Raw genomic sequence first — 21677 nt, forward strand, 5'->3', positions numbered from 1 at the left:
ACAATGTTGAACACCTGTTCCATGGTGATGTGCACGCTACTCCCAGGTTTTGTGGGTTTGCTACACCAGGTCTGCACTGGGGGAGAGACACTCTTGAAAAACTACAGCAAATACAGGTGATGAAAGCGGGTCAACGATCTACAGAAAGGACAGTAATGAAAGGGCTTTCCCCTCCAGTTACAAAAAGTGGGGTTTACATCATTTAAGTACATTCAGATGAGAGGTATTTTTATTTTTAGTTTTCCCCCCCCCAAAAAAAAAGACTAGAAACACTTGGAGCCCTTTGAGTATAAAGCTAACTTAATTCAAACTTTAAAAACACCTCGGTTAGTGACTCACACTCTACTGCTCTTGGCCAATTAGGAGGTAGAGGTTACTTCTAATTTAGGGATCTGATAAAAATGGGTCTGTAGGAATTTTAGTCTCCATGCTGTTTTTTCTAAAAAGGTTTAGACAGAAATAAAATGCTCCCAGTGTTCCCCTATGACTTATTTAAGACATGGGTACAACTTAGAAATTGGATGGCTTCTCTTATGTGCTGTTCTCAGTTTTGACTTCCAGCTATTTCTCAAGCCAGCGCTGATGCTGATGGCACAGCCGTGTCCACTACCTGAAAAATAGGCTCCGGGTTTGGTTTTAACACCTGAATCTTTCAGCTCTCTGCATTAATCACCGAAGAAGCCACACAAAAGCCTTACCCATTATCTCTAATTAGACCCAGCTCTCAGAGGCCACCTTCCAACAACTGCCTGCTTTGTCCATTTAATTATTTATTATTATTTTTATTTTCAACCTGCTTCAGTAACATTGTAGAGTCTTTACTTCAAAACCAATATAATCCCCAGTTTCCACTACTTCTTCCCCAGATCTGAGGGAGCGAGTAAAGCAGGCCTGTTTGTTTGTTAGCATCTTTTCCTCCAGGGCCGAAGGGCACAGGAACCCATCCCCTTTCAAGCGCAAAGTTCATCTTACAGAAAGGCTTGTTTGTTTTTTTGTTTTTTTTTTCACAGAGTAGAGTCCAGACAGTAGCCAATTAAAGCATACAGAAAACACTTTGAAACCCTCCTCCTGCTCGAGCGCGCAGGCTCCTTTCACTCTAACTGCTATCCAATGTAGGAAGAAGAGGCTGATTGCTGCAACTTTTAATCACACTGAAAGTTCTCAAGGTTGGTGCTTCTAATTTAGGTTTGTTTTAAACTTTTCTTTTTTTTTTTTTGTAAGCTTCTCAGAACAAGGATCTCCCAGGTCCACCACTAAGAATTCAGAGACAAACTTCGAAAAATTCAGTGCTCCTTTAAAAGAATCTCTTTTTAAAAAAACCACCTTGTCACGAAAGACCCGTTCAGAATGTGGGCGACACGATGACACTAGGATTTCAGAGCCAGTGTTGGACAACAAAACCTCCATCTCAGAGTTGAGCATCAGCTATGTTCTGCTGGATTTCTGCTTGGCTTGCTGGCACTTAGTCAGGAACTCTCTCCTCTTTCTCTCTCTCAGATACTCTGCTTCTAAAATGTAAACAGTTACTGCTAAAATATAGTACCCCTTTAAAACGAGAACAACTCTGAGATGAGGGTTTTCCTCTCCCCATCTGCTCTGAAAAGTAATGCCCTGCTCGCAAAGAGAAGTATGGAATGAAGTGAAACCTGCTTAAGGCCCTTCTCTCGAGCTTGTTTGACTGGGGGAGCAGGGACTCAGCTGACCACTCATTTCAGGGTGAGTTGCCTTCCCAGTGAGGCGCCAGCCAGTCCTTCGGTGCTCTCTCTCCTCTCCGGTCAGTCTCCTTGTCTCAGTGAGCTAGCAGTGGGCTCTCTCGCGCGCTCTCCTTTCTCTCTCTCTCTCTCTCTCCTCTCCGTTGGTTGGTTTCTTTCTCCTGTTGCTCTCACACAGTGGTGCTTCAGTTTTAGCAGTGGAAAACAGGTATCCATTTTATTTTATTTTTTTTATTACCCAGAATAAAATGCTGATGAACTAAGCTCCACACAAGCTTAGCTCTTCTTCCTCAACCTGAAAGCAAGAAAGCAAAAGGACAGTTGCATTAGGGACTTCACTCTTAAAGACAAAACACTGTGTTTGTGAACTGAAATCAGGGAGTGAGGAGGAGAGGAGGGGACGCGGGTGCCTTACACTCTAATACTGTGACAGTCCCGTCACTCCGCCATGTTGATATGCACGTTCACCCTGGTAAGTAGAGTCCTGTGACAGCGCCACGTCAATCTGAGATTTAAACTCATCACCAAGGTAACTGTCCTGAAAATGAAAGTGTGTGTTAAACCTCTAACTCATTATCATGCTCAAGTGTTCTCCTTTAGAGAGCACAATACCTGCCAGCCAAGGTTAACGATGAAGTTTGAGAGGTTTTGTTTGTTTAATTTCAAAATCTACTTTTTGCTGCAAAATTTCCACAAACACAAAGGTGGATTTTTGTGATAACTGGCTGTTGAGCAGACGAGCAGTTCAAAGCTCAGGTTCCAGCTGAAGTCTATACATGCAGCACTTCACTTTTATTCCCAAGTGTACTTGGAAAGCCCACCAAGAGGAGTAAGAAATGCTGTGGCCAGGTCACTGAAAATGGTGTTAGTTTCCATTTTCCTCAGTAGTAGAAAACAAGGATGTGCATGCACACAGATCACCAGCATGAAACCCAGGAAAAAAGAGCAGATTGTACATCAGATTCTGCTTACCTGTGATAATTCTGGTTGGGAGAGCCCAGGCTGACTCATCTGTGATGGCTGACTCATGGAGATATACCCCTGAGTCAGTGGACCCTGGGAGAAAGGCTGGGACACCACATCTTGACTCGCTTGACTATTTGGAAGGTTTGACTGACTAGTTCCAGGAATCCCAAAACGATTTTTCTGGCGCCCACCACGACCAGTCTTTCCTTTTGGCGCCCCACGTCCTGGAAAAGCGTTTATTCCAACCAAGAGTGAGAAGTCTTACACATAACAAACGTGTGAGAATTAACTGTACAAAGACTGGATCACTCACAAGGAGATGTTTTAGATGTACTCAAAAGGCAGAACCACCAGCGTAGACGTGGCAAAGAGACACTCACTGGAGGCTGCAGTGCTACTGCGTTTGTACTCCATACAATTCACATTTGAAGCACATCATCATTATCTACTCTCACCAGCCAAAACCATTCTTCAACTTCAGACCTAAAAATGTGGCTTTAGAACCATTCCACCCTCGTCCCCGTACCTGCAGCTGGTCCGTTAGCCTGGCCAAAGTATCCCGGTGGTGGCATCGGTGGCATCACAAGGTTGAAAGGGATGGGAATGTTCATAGCAGTGACGTGGCTGGGGCCAGCACTGATCATCCCAATCTGGTCGTGGGTTTGGAAGTACATGTTGGATGGGCGCCCTGGAGAGGGGAGGAAAAGCCACAGTGATTTCAGACATCCCAAATATTAAAAAAAAATAATAATCACACAGAATCAATTCATATTCCTGCTTTTAACAGTAAAGGGAGGACTTGGGAGCAGGATAAATCAGAACCAGAAATTGAAAGGACAAGCTTATCCCTGCCAAGAACCACCAATATTTCTAAGTTCATAGTTTAATCCACACTTGAAGTTTCAGAGACTCATCTAACACATGTTCATCCCTACACAGTTACTCTTTTACAGCATCATCTAAGATTCCTGAAATGCTTACACACACACAAAAACACACTCCCTTTCTCCTCATTTTTCACTCACTTTGCAGACATCAAGTTGGAGTGTAGTGGCTTTTATATACAGAGAGCAAAATCTAAGCACACCATGAACATTTTCAGTTCTTAAATTCCATATTTTTCTGTAGTGGCTCTTCAAGCATTTAAAAGTTCCAAGTCTGTAGGATACCATACCTCCAAGGATTTCTTTTCTGTAGTGGCTCTTCAAGCATTTAAAGTCTGTAGGATACCATACCTCCAAGGATTTGTTTGGGAGCAGGAAAAAAATAAAAATCTATAAAGGTGTTAATTTTGATTAACTTCCTTTACCTTGACTGCTCCGGTCATAGACAGACCCTGGAATAATCGCCTCACGCGCATCGTACATGGCAGTAGTCATGAAACGGGCACCCTGGAGACAGTAACAGAGTTAGACAAAGCCTAGAGATAGAAAACCTTGCACTGCAACTTCAGTGTAAGTGATTTTGGGTAAGAATCCAGTTCAACTCCACAGATAATGCACACTTTACAAGTGCTGTGGAAACTAACCAGGTCTGATACATTGAAAACACCCAATTATTTCAACTACATCATGACAGCAAGAAAAAAAGCTTTTACAGGCAGCTTATCCCAAACTGTGATACATTTTATGAATTTCCAGTCTATTTTGAGGCTCTGATGATAGTTCTCCCTTGCTCTATTTGTACTACTGTCTTTCTGTGATAGCTGCAAGCTTCCCCCTGCTCCTTAAAACAACTACTTATTTTAAAGAATGAAGCATAATCCTCAAGCTGCAAGGTTTTAAAGTTCAATGTTTTTAAGTGCACATGCCTAAAGAGTTGGTCATTTCTACACAAAACGGTGACTTGGTGTTTCATTCAACTGAGAAGTTACCCCCCTTGTAAAATTTTGCAGTAAATAAAGACAAAAAAGCACCAAAAAGGCTTTTCTACAAGCACTAAACTTAGAAACAGCTGAAGCAGCTATTTCCTTGGGTCATACTCCAAAATGGAAAGTCATGGGTGTGGAAGGTTTAAGTAGCTGACTGTTTATTCCAACCATTATCAATCAACCCTCAACTGTTTCATGCCACAAACATCTGAGAGACAGGAGAGGTCAACTTACTGGGTTGATGGTATTGACAAGTTTCCGGGGCTTGCTGAACTGCATGAGGCTTTCCCGGAGGTTATTCAGTGGTCCCTCCACCAGAACCTTCTGCTCCTTGTAGTAATTCAGCAAATGATTCCAAAGTGGTTGTTTGGACAGTGCTTTTGGGTTCCCAACAATAATTACTCCATACCTGTCCAACAGCAGACAAACAGAGAAACTAAAGTTAACTTTGGCTGAAAATAAAACCACGTTATATATTAATGTCAGAATAGCTTCATAGAATTATAGAATGTATTGAGTTGGAAGGGATCTTCAAAGGTCATCTAGTCCAACCCCTTCTTCTTCTTCAATCAAGCTCTTTTGCAGTAAATCTATGCACCTAACAGAAGCCCATGACAGTAGGTGTAGGAGATCCTGATGGAAGTGTTTTGTTTACAGCAGATGACTTCTGTAGGACGACAAAACACTTGAAAGGAGATTGCTGCAGCTGGTTTCTCAATAATCCTGAGCTTCCGTTGTGCAGACACATCAGCACACTCAACCAACCACACTGCACTGGTTTAAAGCTTGCAGAAACCAAGGAAGCCAACCAACATATCCTTCCTGACTCCACACTACCCTTCTCAGTAATCAAATCCATTTTAAGAGAAGCAAAATGGTAAAAAAAAAATAAAAAAATAGTGGCTGGAAGCAATAAAGAAGCAGATGAAGGCAAGAATTCTGTCCTGCAAACAAAGAGGAGCAACGTGCTGGCTTCTACAGACAACTGATGCCAAGTGGCAACACTGATTAAGTTGAGATTGCTCTTGGTAAACTGCAGGGAATGTGGAAATCGTTCAAAGCTCCTTGAAACCAGGTGAGGAACAGGCCTGCTACCCACAAACACAGACCTTTGGTTAGTCAGACTGCACCGATGCTTGAGCAGATTGCATTAGGTCTCTAGAACAGATAAAAAATTGCCCAATTTGCCTTTACCTTGCTCTTGTAAGAGCCACATTGAGACGCCTGGGGTCATTCAGGAAGCCTATTCCTTGGTGTTCATTGGCCCTCACACAAGAAAGGATAATGAAGTCCTTCTCTCGTCCCTGGAAGGCATCCACACTTGCAATTTCCACTTCCTGAAACAGAGGAAAACATGTAAATCACGGAAGCACAGCACAAAACAGTTATGCTACCAACAGGCATGACAAAATGTGTTGGCTGTTCACTAGCAGTTCCCATCATTAGACAAAAATGTTATTTTTTGTAATGACAAGTGATTTGGTAATTCCACTGGTCACTAAATAGTTTACCTCAAGGAGAACAGACAGTCTCTGTTTAGGACAAATTACTTTTATGTTCACTGCTTTAGGGTTCTCATATTTCCCCCAAACTGGCATTTGCACTATGGAAAGCATCCCTTTTCTAGGTACAATGCCAAAAAGGCTTCTGACTATTCCAAAACCTTGTAGTAAGACAGCTCCAAATTAGCACTGGTGCTCCCATCTACCAAGAAACTTGAATCAGAGGGACAGATCATTCCTGGCCCAAATACAAAGTATTTCCACCAAATCTTCCTTCAGTGAAAACACTGAGCAAGTTTTCAATTATTGCAAAACAGACTATATTAAACATACAACTGCCTTGTTTGGAGCAATAAATTTTAATGTTTGGCAGAGGAGTTCCCCTGATGGGAGGACATATTCCCAAGCAAATAATTAGTATAACCATCAGAATTTATGGAGCCTGGTTTCCTGCATGTCTCTTGGCTTGATACTATTTATCTGAGACACAAGCTGACTGAAGCTTTTCCACAGTTGAAGCACTAATGACCTTTCCTTTCTGTGCCTCAATGAGTCCTCAGAGGATGGACTCGCTGAAGCCTTCCTTTCAGCAGAGAACTTCACAGGGCTTTCTCCTTTATCTGGCCAACTGCTCCCCTGACACTTACTGGCATTCAATACCTCCTCAACTCTTCTCCTTGATCTATTTTAATCACAATCAACTAAATAAAAAAACCTCAAATAATACTAAAGAATAAACACAGACTGACGCCTGAGGAGACAGATTAAAAATGAAAATATTGTGAAGTTTCACAGTATCTGACTTTTTAAGCTTCCCTACATCCAAGTGTTCTCGTTTGCGCAATGACTCCGTACCTGGTAGAGCTTCGTGTGCAAGGAACCACTGAACTGCATGTACTGCACCAGATAGGATCGCTGACCTTCATAAGGAGTAATAATGCCAATCTGATCTGGTTTGGCACCAGCTTTCAAAAGCTTTGTAGTTATCTTCTCCACATTGGCAGCTTCCGTCCTAGAAAGAGAGATTTGATTATCTAAGGAGAATCAAGGCATGAGGTCAAACTTTTTGCAAATTATTGGGTCTAAAAAAACAAACTTAAAGAGGTATGCTGTGCTAGCCTTTTGGTCAGAACAGCTACTTCAAGAATTAATTCAGCTTAAGCTTTGCAGGAACATTCACCACTATCACCTCTTGACTTAGGCCATGCACAGAGAAGTGAACATCTCAAAAAAAAAGGTCTCTGAATGATGCAGAAATTTCTCCTTACATACACCTCCACCTTTCTCAGGACTACACGACTAGACTTCCTGGAATAGCAAAATTCATGGTCACCATAATTCCAAGTAGAGTTAAATACTTTTATAAGTGACATCATTAAAAACATTCTGGCCTGCTGTGCAAACAGATCCTTCAGTTGCTTTTATCTTAAAGTTTCAAATATAGAATGTTTTTAATGCCAATCTCCCCGTCAGCCAACTATTGTGCCGTTTGTTTGCGCACAATCTGGCTTGCTGCATTCAGTCTTGCACGTGCTGCTCATGAAACAGACCCAGATTAAAAATATCACAGCAGATATTTGTTTGTAAGTTGGTCTTGTTTCCCTTCCAGGCACATGAACAAATGAATCCGACCAAGAGGAGCAAAACCTTTTAAGCTCACTCTTTGAAAAAGAAGCTGGAATGTGCAGCAAAAAAGGGATAGAAAAAAGAAAATTAAATTCCTAATCTTTTTAACACTCCCACCAAAATCCAAGACTTAGGCCTCTGCTTCAGGAGTTACCAGAATTTTGGCTTCAAAATGGGACTTGATCAGCATTTCCTTCTGCAACTGCAGTCAGTTTACTTGCTGGCCCAAATTCATCCTTTATATTAGGCACTTAATTGTCCCATGCTCCTTATACAACCAGAGAAGGAAAACACACACCTCCACAGAACAATTCAAACCCACTTAAGATCTGAACTGCTCCCACTGGAGATGCCTTTTCCTCTTTGTTTACTGTAGAGGGAGCCTAAGGCAAATCAGCTCTGAAACATGGCTCAGCCTGCACTGGCCTTGATGGCAGCTTTTATTTAAAAAAAAAATATCACACAATCAATTTCAATCAAAGCTGTTAATAGGAAACAGCATTTTATTAATTTAGAAGAACTACTGCAGAGCATAAGAATCAACAGCACTGAGGAGTCATATACCAGCACACAATATATTTGAGGTCTGCGTGCTGGCTCATCTGAAGTACAAATACCACCTTTGCAGAAAGTTCCTCCTTCGAAAACACAAGCCTTTATTGAGCTGTTATGCCTTTATTCACATAGCAAGGCACTAATTATGGTGAATATAGAATATTACAAGTTTTGTTGCAGAGATTCTGAAGGATAGAGAAATGCCTAGATATTTGGTTTGCAGTAGGAACTGTATATTGCACTTTCCCCTGACTTCAGTAACTGTAACTGTCTTCAAGGGATGTCACAGGATTAGTGACAGATTCATTTATCAATCTCCCCTACATTTGAACTATACCAGGACAAAAGTATTTTCAAGTAAGTTTGTATTTGAGTGTTGAATTTTGTTTACCTGTTCAAATAAGAGGTGCCTGAGCTGGCAATTTCCTCCTGTCCTTGTGTAACATAGAAAAACATTGGCTTATCTGGCTGTGGCCACTGGAAATCAAAACCTTTTTTCACACGGTCCGCTGAAAAGCAAAAAACACCCAAAAAAACCAAAACAGTAAGTACAAAAAAAGTTGGCAGTGCTTTACTAGCCAGAACACTAACTTCCATATCAAAGCAGCTTAAAGACTCAAAACTCTAAGTGCAGTAGCAATTCTGTTTTTAAGCAAACGTACTTAAAAAAAACTCATCTAGATTAAAGAATCTTTCCCTTGATCCTTAACGAATGGAAAAGAAAGTAATTTGCAGAAGTACTGCTCTTGCTTACCTGCAGTGACACCATTCTGGAGTGAGCCCTCATAGAAGATGTTGGATGGAAAAGCACTGAGCGCAGGGTGCATGCGATACTGCACCTGCAGGCGAATCGGCCGAATCCCCAGCACCACCAGCCTCTCAAAGAGAGACTGAGACAGTCCAGCCTTTGCAGCTTTCTTACACATCACAACAGGACCAAGCTGGCAGTGGTCACCCACAAGAATAAGCTGTGGAAAAGAAAGTTTGATAGAAGTTGGTATTTTCTGAAACTTGCCCAATATCTAGAAACAATAGCAATATCCTTCTGTAAAACAGATTTGGAACAAGTCAGTCTGATTTGTGATAAGCTTCAGATCTAGTCTATAAGCTTTCATGTCAACTAGCTTTACAGCTGATCATTTTCAAATCAAATCTTAATCAGTCTCCAGATTGTTCCAACACCACCAGCGTGTTCTAGGCAAAGATTATGCCACGGAAACAAAAAACCAACAGGACTAACAAAATAAAGTCATTTAGAGCTGGATTTATGGCAGCATCTTCCATGCAAGGAAAGGATTTTGTATCCCTAGGTGCCTACACTGTGAATGTTACTGCTTGATGTTACTTCCTCTCTTTATAAACTCTTTCTTTAATGAAATTTTTTTAAATGAAATCCAATGGCTCCTACCTGCTTTGCTCCCAGGACAACTGGCACCATGCACTCTGGCTCAGTAGCCTGTGTGCTTTCATCAATCAGAATGGAGCGGAACTGCATCTTTGCCAGTCTTGGATCACCAGCTCCCACACACGTGCAACAGATGACATCTGCATTCTGAGACAGAAACACAACTGGAATTGATCAAGGAGGATACAAACAGAGAGGATTTCTACACGGATGAGTATTCAATACCATTCCAGGAATCCTCCCCAGGAGTTAAGTTGTACTCTGATCTCCACCAGCCAACTGCAATTAAGCCTCAAGTGGGAGAAGGCAATTGTTAAAGCTGCTGAAACGGATGGAACCTTACCATGAGTAATTCACGCTCTGCAGTTCGCTTCAGTGCGCGGTAACGTTTCTCATCAGCAGATGAGAGTTCTCCAGTTTCATCTTTAAGCTGCTGCAGTTTCTGAAGCTCTGGCATGCTGAAAAAAAACCCCAAAAAAACAAAAAAGGAATTTTGTTTTGCAGCCTAATTAACAACTTCGTAGGATTACAGTGCAGCTCATTCATAAAACTAAATACAACATGTTATCACATCACACAAACACATGTTGCCATCATTACCCAATTAATCAGTTGTGGCCATTACAATTCTTAAATTGTTGGGTTTTTTTCATTCCCCCACCCCCCTCAACCATGTCTTACCTATCCATGTTTCTGATCTGGTTATGCAGGGCCAAGAAGGATACAGGAGAATCAATGGCCTCACGACTTTTAGCACACAGACGAACCACTTTCAGTCCAGTTTGATGGATCTTCTCAGTCAGCTGATCTACAGCAATATTACTCGGAGCACAGACTAGCACAGGCCTTGAAAAAATTAAGCAAAAAGTAAATGTCAGTGAGCTGTGAACTTTTTTCACTAGGCTTGTAATAAAATGTTATGACATGTCCCCTAAAGATATGCTAGGGGAGAGTATTTTCTGAAATAAGCACAAACCTCCCCAGAAAAATGTACTTCTGGAAAATCTTTTTAGTTCAATGATACAAATTATTTTTGTTTTTAAGATTAAGTTGATTCTTTGACCGTTAATAAAGTAACCTCATAGATAAAGATGCAGAGAGAAGTTCTTACCCATTGCCCTGTCTGGCCAGATGATAGACAATTGTGGCTGATGTCACTGTTTTTCCAGTACCAGGAGGACCCTGAATAAGGCTCAGAGGACGCTGCAGGACAGTCTTCACAGCATAAACCTGTAAGTTTTTTAAAATTGCTATTTAGCATTCAACATGCAGGAAGTTACAGTGTTGCTCAACCTTTATTCATAAATCCTTCATCATATTCTTTGTGTGTAGTAAAAAGGAGATTATGTTACCTGAGAATGGTTGAGATCAGGAAGTCCTTGTGCTGTAAAGCGCTTTGGCAACTGGCATTTAATAATTACATCTTCTACCTCATGACCTAAGAGTTTGTGATAGATGTACCCAGACACTGAAGTCTCATCTACAGCGAAGGTTTTTAAAGCACTCTGCATTCTGAAATGAGAGAAGGATAGAAAAAAAAATAATCAGTATGACCTCAAATACAACTATCCACAAGTGTCCTACACAAAGGTTAATCAGACATCAGGCACAAATTAAAATACACCTTGGGAAAAGAGAACAATGTAGAACACTTACTAACAGAATTAAGAGACAAAAATTAGACTCTGAGAACACAAATCTTGTTTATTCCCCACATGTGAACGCTACAAAGTATTCTAACCAGAAAAACCTGTAGAGAAACATCAGCCTTTGACAGAATCTGCAACAGTAATTTTAGGTGCAAGATTTGAAGGAAATCTGTACTCAGTATCTCTCTTTCAGGGTAATAAAAAAAATCTATCTCACAAAATGCAGTACAGACATGTCTGAATTCTACTGACCCCATAGCTGATTCAAATGCCTCGAAATTTCAGCTAGTTAAAGCCATTCAAAGTTTAGGAAGGCAAACTAAAATCAGAGAGCACTTCATGATGGAGCAGTGTTCAGGAAGCTGAACTACAAAACAGTTTTTCTTCTTCCATTCCAAGTATCACTATCTAAGGTAAATTTCCCCCCTTTGGTTTATGTATTTACCTTGATGCAATTGCAACAAGCCTTAAGTGTGCCTTTAAAATGAGAAAAATTGACAGTTCGATGGCATTCAGATTAACTCCATTTCTAATAAAAGTTAGTCCTGTTGCTCTCTGCAGCAGATGTCAGAGATTTGAAACATCTGGCACAATCAGATTTCTAATTGCTAGTGTCTTATTCAAAAATTCCCACTGAAGGTAAAGGAAAAAGACACCAACTGCATCAGTTATCTGACAACTTCTGAAGTGTTTTCTCAGTACCTGTCAAATGAAGTTGACTTCCACACAAAATCCACTTGGAAGTTATGAGTAACTTCCACTGGTGCTCCAACGCTGCTCCTCAGCTCAATGGCTATCTCATCACCATAATCTGTAGAACCTCGTTAAGTAGTAATCTATAGTAAAAATCTGAATTTTATTTTTCCCAATTTTGAATTTTTTAGCAGACCCCCAGGACAAATTAAAATCATCTCAAAATTACTTTTGTACATATTTACTGGTTTCCCAGAGAGATCTCAACCTTTAAGTAAGCCTCCCTGAAGGTTCACTAAGTAAAGGATACTATCAGGAACTTTGATAACATGACCAATTCCTTTCCATAAAGGTGCCAGGTCTCCTTTATACCTCAAGCAGATCTCATCTCCTTGCATAAGACGCATATCTATAAAAGAAGGAATAAATTCTCCCAGAATATTCACCAAAAAACAATCGTCCCCCAGCACAAGAACTCTCAGGCCAGATCACACAGTTCTTTAAACAATGATGTTATTCACTATGCATTAAAAAAAAATACAACAGACAAAACATACAATCAAGCTGTCATTACCTGAATCAGTCTTTGGCAAAGTGAAATAAGCAATTCTTTTCTTGTTCAAGCCCAGGTCCCATCTGACCGTGATGTTATCTTGGGTCTAATGGTAAAGAAAAGGCATCTATTATGTTCTTAAAGAGCTGTTTGCCAACTACCACAGTCCTCACTGTCCTATACTTCAGAACAGTGGAGAAACACAAAACTTCCTGTTCCAATGTCTCAGTATAGACAAATATCTGTATTTATTCTCATGGACTGAGTTCACACCATCTGCAGAAGGTAATTCTGTTCTACTAAGAGTTATTTAGTTAACGAGAAACAAAGTCCTAATCACCACCTGCATTATTCTCTCTCCTCACCTTTAAAATATTAAGTGCTTACATGACCTCCTATAATTCAAGTTTGACTGGAAACTCTGACTGGTAAAGGTAACTGCAGGTTATGAGGATAACAACATAAAAGAAGGTGGCCACGTTACACAGGTCTACGACAAAATATGGTTCTTGGAAAGTTAAACTTTGAACACAGAAAAGAAGAAAGTTCCCAAGTGTTTTGAGCTCTATTTTAAAACCTCAGTTGGAGGATTTTTATTTCCTTTCCCCCTTACCATACATCACCATTACTACTGTAATTACTGCAATGTAACAGTACTGTAATAAAGACTCAATTTCTTCCACTTGAGCCTTCCTTCTATGCTGTTAACAGTGACCACGTGTTTGATAGCAGAGAACTGGTCAGAAGCCTCAAACAGACATATTTCAAGTATATTACCTGGGACTCCTTGAGTTTCTTGTCATAGTCTGCCTCAAGCTTGACTAGAGGACCAAATATATTTTGGTATTGATAAGCATCTTCATATCTCAGCAGGACATGCTGTGGTTCTTCATCAACACCAGGCTTTTCTAAGTCCTCAAGGGTTGCAGATGGATTTTCCTAGAATTTAAAGTACAAATGGTTTGTTTCAAAGTTTTAAGTATGAACAAATGACAGTCTCTGTTCAACAGCACTGACAATATCATATTTTACTACTAAGGGAAGTTATATCAAGGTACTCATCTAGTTATCATGTAAAGAATAAACAAGTGAAACACTTGATATGGGGAAGGAAAGTTGTTTTTTCAGGTTGCTTGACAATACAACTTGAACAGAGCTAAAGAACTTAAGGATGAAATTTTCCTACTTTAATAAGTGATCTCCTGAACCCTTTGGTCAATTCCCAGTTGCATTACTTGAGGTTTAAATCCTGCAGATTTATCATGTGATTTAAGTACCTTCCCTGCCTTATACAGTTGCTAAAACAGTCTTGTCCCTTCTTCATAAAAACACTAAATTAGCACTTGGTAAAACAGAACCAGTATTTGAAAAGCAGCACATACCTTCCAAAGCTCTTCCAGTTTGTTAATCTGTTGAGCTGTAATCTGACGTGCTCTCAACTGTTCCTGTTCAGATGGAATCTTCACCAGCCATGAAAGGAAGCAGCGATCTTGGATAAGAGGTTGCCACTGTGAACTGTCCCAATTAATATCCTTTAAACTGCTCTGACTGGCACATGGCTGCCTGCACAACCAAAATATTGAAAGATATTTTTAAATTAGACAAGTGTAAGAAAAACCCTATCGTGTGAAGTGTAAAAATAGGTTTATCATGCTCTTAAAACAACACAAGTATCTCAGTTAAAAGGAAAAAAACAAAACAGAACCACCCCAATGTAGGGCCAACTCAATTTTCAGTTCCTATATTTGCTATTACAACACTGGGAAGGGTTGGTCTCCTCAGCAGTATTTCCTGGGTGTTTCTAGGACTGAAAATTTCAGCATCTAAACTATTAAGTATGACACTCACCTCTGAAAGTGGTTACAGTCCATTAAGATTATGCACACATATATCAGAAAACACCCGGGATTACCTCCCATCTGTTGTTTAAACAAACAGAATTCATTCCACAGAAACACACCTTCTGCTGTCAAATACATGGCAAGTGACAGCATTTAATTAAAATACATACAATTATAAAATAATGATTCCTGATAGAACTTGTCAGAGAACAATTTCCAATTTACTGCTGTCTTCAAATGATTCTATGAGCTGACAGGAAAACGTACTGTGTAACAGAGTCACTACTCCAGTAGGGCTCCAGAGTAATTTCCTGAACTGATCTTTTACACTTCCATATCTGAAAATCACAGTTTAAGAAGGCAAAACACACCCTTCTTCCATCAAGGACTGCTTAATTTGGAATAAATACTTTTCTATAGAACTCAGACATTTGCCCACAAGAACAGAATGTTTCTTTATTGCATTATCTACTTGTACAGAATTGTACAAGTGTAGACTTGTGTAGACTTGTACAAAGTCTATATGACCATTTAAAGGAAAAATGGTGGCAAATTAAGAGTATAAAATATATTTTGGTACAAAATGAAAGCAAGCATTGCCCTTTAGAAACAAGGTTATGCAATAGACTTGACACAAACATGCCAACAAAGGCATTCTCTCACCTGCAGAGCAAAACAACCACAGAGTCTGCCTTAGCTGGAATAAAGCCAAGGAGAAACACATTACGACATCCACAGTTGTAACATTCCAAGACAGTCTCTCCTAGAGGTCCATCTTTATGGAGAGTCACCTCTTTGCACTTTGCTCTCACAAGATGATTAACAATATGGCTGAAATCAGAGAGGATAGACATTTATATCAAGTTAACAGGAAAATGAGATTTAGTCCTAACTTAATATATCAACTCAGCTACCAAAAGACACAAACAAAATCTGTTTACACTGTGGCACATCGGTAAGATCTTGCTCTTTCCATCCGAGCAAAGATACTGCTAACACAGTGTCAGTGGTGTCTCAGTGCATGAATGCTTTAAGGTAGATGAGTGGGGAAGAACAGGAAACATGTACAAAATTCTTTTTATGTTACTGATAATTTCTAGAACCCTCCCAAAGCTCCACGGGGCAAGAGCATCAGTTCTACTGTGCTCTGCAGGAACACACGATGGGGGAAGGAGCAGCAAGCTCACTTCACGTAAGTGATTCAACTTTTGCTGAGATTCAGGTCTAAGGTGGTAACAGCAGAAAAGCTAAAGGCTGGAGGTTCATATTTAAGTCATTCCACTTTGATTATCACCAAAATATAAGTCACAGTCATCGTATAAAACAAACACAATCTAAATTAAGATTGTCATTTCCATCATTTGACCATTTACCTGCCAGATGTATTTCCACGCCCGTTACAGAACCACTTTTTGCTGGTGTTACAGTAAACCACACAAGCAGGGTCATGGATACCACAGTAACTGGAATGAAAAATGAAAAAAACAAAACAGGAAGTGATTTGGTACTTGCTTAACAGGAAAATTCAAAAAAGAATATTTAAACTATTTAGTAGTGTACTAAAATAAGGTGAAGTGAAAATCAGGGCACGTGAGTGTTGGTGAAAGTATCCAACACGAGCTAAGCTTCTGTTCTGAGCCACAAGCATTTTAACACTTCCCACCATGACCATCCCTCAGCTGGCTGAGCCTCCTATTCCTCAAGGGAGGTCACAGACCTATGGGACATGGCAGCTCCAAGTGTACACAAGAGGGCAACATTTTCCTACCAGTACTTGGGTGTCTTCAAAAAAGTTGCTCTCATATTCCAAATATCCTCTAAGCCTGCACCTTTCACTCAGAGTGCTCCTGCTCTCTGGAAATAAGAAGCCTGCAGCAAAGTTTAGGTCTTACCTGCAAGCATGCACAGGAAGATCCTTTGTGTAATAGGTGTCTTCTTCATCTTCTTCAAAATTCAACTCTGCCAGAAGCTGGCTGGTTTTAGCCACGTTGTCATCCACAGCTCCATTCTGCAGAATGCCATCAGGTCCGTTAACCTGAAATAAAAGCTCAGTCCTTAAGTTACACAATCAAAACAGACTCCAAAACATAAAGCCAAGGACAGTAATCCCTGCCCCTCAAAGCAAAAACTTGTGTTTAATTAAAAAAAAAAACAACTCAAAGAAAAATGCTGCACACAGAGCAGGTGTGTTCTCTTTCCACTCTCGATACACAAAACGCCAAAACCATGAAGTTCTGCAACATTTGGTGCTGTCTCAGCAACTTCTACACCCCAAACCTTAACTGATGTTAAAAATAACCTCTTTTTGGCAATACTGAGCACAGTGTGTTCACCACCAGGAAGGAGCATCAAGAAATGGGAATGTCACAAAGTGATTTTGGCAGAGGTAAGGCAGCTGGTGCCCCTTGGGGCTCACAGGTGTTCTGGATAAAGACTCCATAATCCACATTAACTTTGAGTGGAAAAAGGTGGGAAAGGGACCACCACAATAATTAGCACAAGATTAACAAAACATGTGGGATGATGCTGTGAGGCAGTTTCCCTATCAGAGCAGAATCATCAGGTGTATTAAAAGCCCCAGCTGTTTCTAAAGGTTTTGCATTAAACAAAATGAAACAAGTATTTCTTTCTGAGAATTTTAACTAGCTAATAAATGGGAGCATAAGAATCACTCAAGGCCTTTGTCTGTCAATACAGTATTTTAACAACTCTTTTGCACTTTGACATTTAATGTGATTTATCTGGTATCCACAACTTAATTCTCTGACAAAAGACAGGAAAGCTGTCCACAGAGAAAAAACACTAAATCTTTATTAAAATAAATTTGATTAAAATAGTTGCTGTAGCATTTTAAAGCTATAACTCATAAGCAAATCAAAATAAGCTTATTTCTCTGAAAGTCTCATTGAGATTCCACACCAGCTAGTTTCAGCATTGCACATTAAAATTTAACAGCCAATTGCAAGAGCTAAATTTAAAAATAAGCATAAGCCACTTCACATCTGCCCTCAGCAGTAAGGAACTAGACTCAATGACACAAGCTTTGTTTCATTATCTTCAAATGAAATGAGATGTGTTTGCAAAACACAATCTAAATGGTCTGACTTTTTACTGATGTTACCTCCAAGAACTGGCTTTTAATAGAAAGAATCAGCCAAGAGGAACTGTCAGCACAGAAGCAGAGGGGAAAAGGGGAAAAAAAAACCCCAAAGAAACTGCAGGAGCATGTAACAACTCATTAGTATGATGAACCCAAATGCAAGCAGCTCCCTGTGTAATAACATCTCCACAGATGTTTGAGGATAAATATCCATTTTAAGTAGATAGCACCATTTTATAAAATATGAAGATAACTTATGGACTGATCATGGAACAGGTGGAATTCCAAAGCTTTAAGTTAATCCAAATTTCTTAAGAGATGCATTTCTATCACTCTGGTTCCAAAGAACCATAATATATCATTACACACATCAGCTGACAAGTTTAATCTTTTTTTTGGGGGGGGGGATACTCATAAAAAAATTGGATTACTGAATGGTAATAAAACTGTAAAGCTTTTTTTTAAGGCAGAAAACTAACAAACTACAATAACTGCAAGCTCTTTGTACTTCTGCACCAGGTGACTGTGTTAGTTACACCCCGGGGGAGCTCCCACCCTTTCTGAGTTGGGCAGAAATGATGTCACCTGTTACTATGAAAATCCAACAGCGAGTACCAGGCCTTGGCAGGCTCACAACGAGGAAGTGACTCAACTATTGTTCTAAAACCTACTGTGATGTTAGCCTATGTGCATATTATTAAAGATCTGGCACCATCAACTGTTGTATAAGGGGGTGTGTATGTGTGTGGGGGGGTGTGTTTCTCTATTTTAGAAGTGTTGACTGAAACTTCTGGCACAGCAAGTTGAACAGCTCCAACCATCTGAAGACTGAGGTGCTCTGAAACCGTCACCCAGGCACTGGTCTCTCCCTCACTCCTTGTTGGGTTTTTGTTTGGCTTCTAAAATACTGGTCAAGAGACAACAATAAAGGTCCAAGGAACTGAGCTACTAGGAAATCAGATGATGGAATTTATGTAGTGGCTTCTACTGAGTCCCCAAATGAGTGGTATCAACACACGACCACCTCCATTTCTCACAGTGCTCCTGGCTAACACACCCCACCCACATCAGTCACTGAGGTGAACGAAGCTAGAGCCACTTCATGTGGTTCTGCTCTGAAGGGGTACATTTCAAGCTGTAACAAGACAAAAACCAGCAGTTCAGGAGGTATTTTGCTAGAAGAATACTCGTTACAGGCCTGCAGTCCAATCAATCACAGCAACACGTGTCAACCCTGCGCCGTAACCGCAGGGGACACGCTCACACTCTCCCAGTTCAGGTAATTTTTCCCCTCATGCTTTAGAAAAAAAAAAACTCAACAACTTCTGGACCTGTGTGGATAACCTCAATATTTGTTGTTTGTATATTCTTCACATTAATTTATTTTACTTTATTATAAACTCTTATTTATTCTCTCTTTCAAAATAAGGAAAGGGATATTACCGAGAACATTCACCCTCACACCACTCCCAAAGCAGCATGGAATAAGCTGGGGAGCTGAGCAGCAAGAAGTCATTCTGCTGAGACAAAAAGTCGTTGGTAAAACTGGAAATTAAATCCAGGCTCCACAGTCTAGACCAAAAATCTAATAGCTGATCCAGTCTCCTGCAAGCACTCACTCAAACAGCTTAGCTAACACATTACCACCATGTGCTGCGGTCACCACGGACTCGCTGAGCACATGACTGCTTCCTACCATCAAACTAAGATCTTGCCTGGAAGAGTGGAAAAAAAAAAATAATAATAATAAAAATAATTAAGAAAAATAAGAAATCAGAATTTATCTTGAAATATTTAGAAAAACCCAGTTCTATGTTTGATTTTAACTATAGGTAAACAATGAAAATACAGTTTTCTGAAGAGAAAACAATAGACATTGCTTCTGCACTACTGACCTCTTGCTATCTTTTGTTAATTGGATGCTAATCAATTCTAACAACATCCTCTTAAACTATTAAATATATATTGGGAAAGGTGGCCCTTCTAGACTGGCTAAATCAATCCCATTTTCTTAAGAAATTAGGTGCTCTGTATTGCTCAACTAATATTTTTAAACCCTCACACACTAAAAAGATACCAGAATATGAAACAGCGGAGGAAAAGTACCGACCTCCAACGTGTATCAGCTCCAAATAAAAACTATTTACTCATGTAGCTTTAATTACAATCAATGACAACATTTAATTAAGTAAAACGTGATCAATTTTGAGCCTTGGAAATTATTATTTAGTAGGTGCCCTGCCAAAAGACTTAACAAGTTTAACTTATTTGTTGAAGGTAGCAAAATTTTCCCCAGAATCTTTAAAAAAAGGAAAAAAAAGATCTAATTTCTGATGTTATCACTCACAAGACCATTGAAATGTACAAGTCTGAACAGGTCCATGGATTTGGGATTTGCTGTACTGCAGCCCAGGACACCACTTATTACACTTCTGAGAGTGCCTGTTGCAATAGGTCCATTCCTTCTCCCCACCCTCCCCAAAACCTACATTTTTAGACTCAAAATGAGGACTGGGATGACTGCAAGAGTTTGCAGCAGAAACATCATTAAAAAAATGTTTAATAAAAATAATAAATCCCTTCCTTCTTGCCAGGACAGATGGTTACAGACACACTAGTACCTGAATGTGCTCTCCAATTTTTTTATTTATTTTATTTTTATTTTTACTTCAAAGGCTTTTCCAACATGTTTAGACAAAAAAAACCCAAATTAATCCTCTTGTCTGGTCTTTTAGCTTATGAGGCTTATTTTGGGGTGGTTTTTCTTCTTCTTATGGCCACATATTCTCTACTGGGAGTTCTGGAACGATGACAACTCTAAATTAAAGTTTTAAGAAAACCTTAAAGTTTTTAAAGCTGTCTTTTGAATCAATTAATACACAGTCTGACCACACACACACATGGTTTTACTACTATTACTTAATAATTCTGATATCTCAGTGCTCCAACTGGATAAAGTCTATCAAACCCAGAATTCCAAAGCTGTTAAATAAAATAGAAAATAAACAAACAGTCCACGGAGGTGGGGGGGGAAGGGGGTCACACCTTTAATTCTGTCTCACAAACCCACTAACCCAGAGCACGTCCCCACACAGCAGCTGCACCCGGGCTGTGCACTGAGCGCTCCTCAAGCACAAGAGAAGTCATTTAATTCATCCTGGGCTAAACCCCGATGGGATAATGCCACCCTCAGTCTTGCACCACACACCTGTGGATCCTCACACTGCCCTGTTTTCAGTCTGCTTGCTTCTGTTTCCAAAGCTCCATCGTTTACAGACCTCGAGCCATCAGTTGTTTTTGCAAGTGAAAGGAAAAAAATCAAGCGCCCTCAAACTGTGTTGGGTCCAGGAGTAAAAACTTCTCTGAATCATTTCAACTCCTTTTTAAACTCATCCTTCTAATGTGGATAATTTACAAACATTTAATTGTTAATAATGGGACTAAATGAGTATTTATCTAGATATAATTCAACTTAGGAATGTTCCATGATCTTTAAATGGAGAATTTAACTTTTAAAAACCATGGAAAAGTTCTTAATGCATTTTTTTTTACTACAGACACAGCACAGTGACAGGTAATATCTTCATTTGCAACACTGAGGATATAACCCTAGTTCTCCCTTTTCATTTGATTTTATGAGTTGTTAAATAAATACAATTTGTTATTTATGTACCAACCATCAACAGATTATATTAAAAAAAAAATACCCGTTTTTAAGTTACAAGGAATCAGACCTCTGACCTTAAATCTCAGGCTATATCGACTGTGACTCTCATACAAACTGAAAATAAAGTAGCCTAGAAACCGTGAAAAGGTGGCAAAAGACCCCTTAAAATAATAAATTAAAAGCCTATTTTGCTTTTAGTCCTGGCAAAAAAGAAATTAAAGGAAGTAATGGTGAATTTCCACAGTACTCAACTTTTGATAAGCAAATACTATTTATAGGTATATTTGTTTAAAAAAAAGAAACTAAAATGACACCCAGAAGCATTTCTCAATTCTTACTTGAACATCGCACCGAAAAGTGACACAACTGTCACGACACAACCGCGGAGTCCGGTAACAACAGACAACCGGCTCCGAGTTCAGTCCTCGGCGCCTTCTCCCTGTATTTCCAGGGCAGAAGCCAAGTGCCCGGCGACCAGGCCCGTTCCCCGGGGCCTCCCTGTGCCAGCAGCGGGCGGTCCCGCTCGGCAGCCGCCTCC

At 39.9% G+C, this 21677-nt stretch overlaps 1 protein-coding gene across 1 annotated transcript; it reads right to left on the minus strand.

The window, feature by feature from the left end:
- Positions 1 to 442: 442 nt before the first annotated feature.
- On the minus strand, positions 443 to 21485 carry UPF1 (UPF1 RNA helicase and ATPase). The gene is made up of 24 exons (XM_010163559.1): positions 21478 to 21485; positions 16265 to 16426; positions 15746 to 15835; positions 15036 to 15203; positions 13914 to 14094; positions 13309 to 13470; positions 12553 to 12637; positions 12289 to 12387; positions 11988 to 12096; positions 10989 to 11148; positions 10748 to 10866; positions 10318 to 10482; positions 9980 to 10094; positions 9640 to 9783; positions 8986 to 9199; positions 8623 to 8740; positions 6906 to 7062; positions 5743 to 5885; positions 4783 to 4957; positions 3988 to 4069; positions 3205 to 3366; positions 2685 to 2902; positions 2128 to 2250; positions 443 to 2007 (listed from the first exon to the last, which is right to left on the minus strand). The coding sequence occupies exons 1-23, from the start codon at positions 21483 to 21485 to the stop codon at positions 2131 to 2133; spliced, it is 3156 nt and encodes a 1051-aa protein (XP_010161861.1). The 3' UTR covers positions 443 to 2007; positions 2128 to 2130.
- Between the last annotated feature and the right edge of the window lie 192 nt (positions 21486 to 21677).

Source organism: Antrostomus carolinensis, unplaced genomic scaffold (assembly GCF_000700745.2).
Source record: "Antrostomus carolinensis isolate BGI_N321 unplaced genomic scaffold, ASM70074v2 scaffold14172, whole genome shotgun sequence".
NCBI lineage: Eukaryota > Metazoa > Chordata > Aves > Caprimulgiformes > Caprimulgidae > Antrostomus > Antrostomus carolinensis.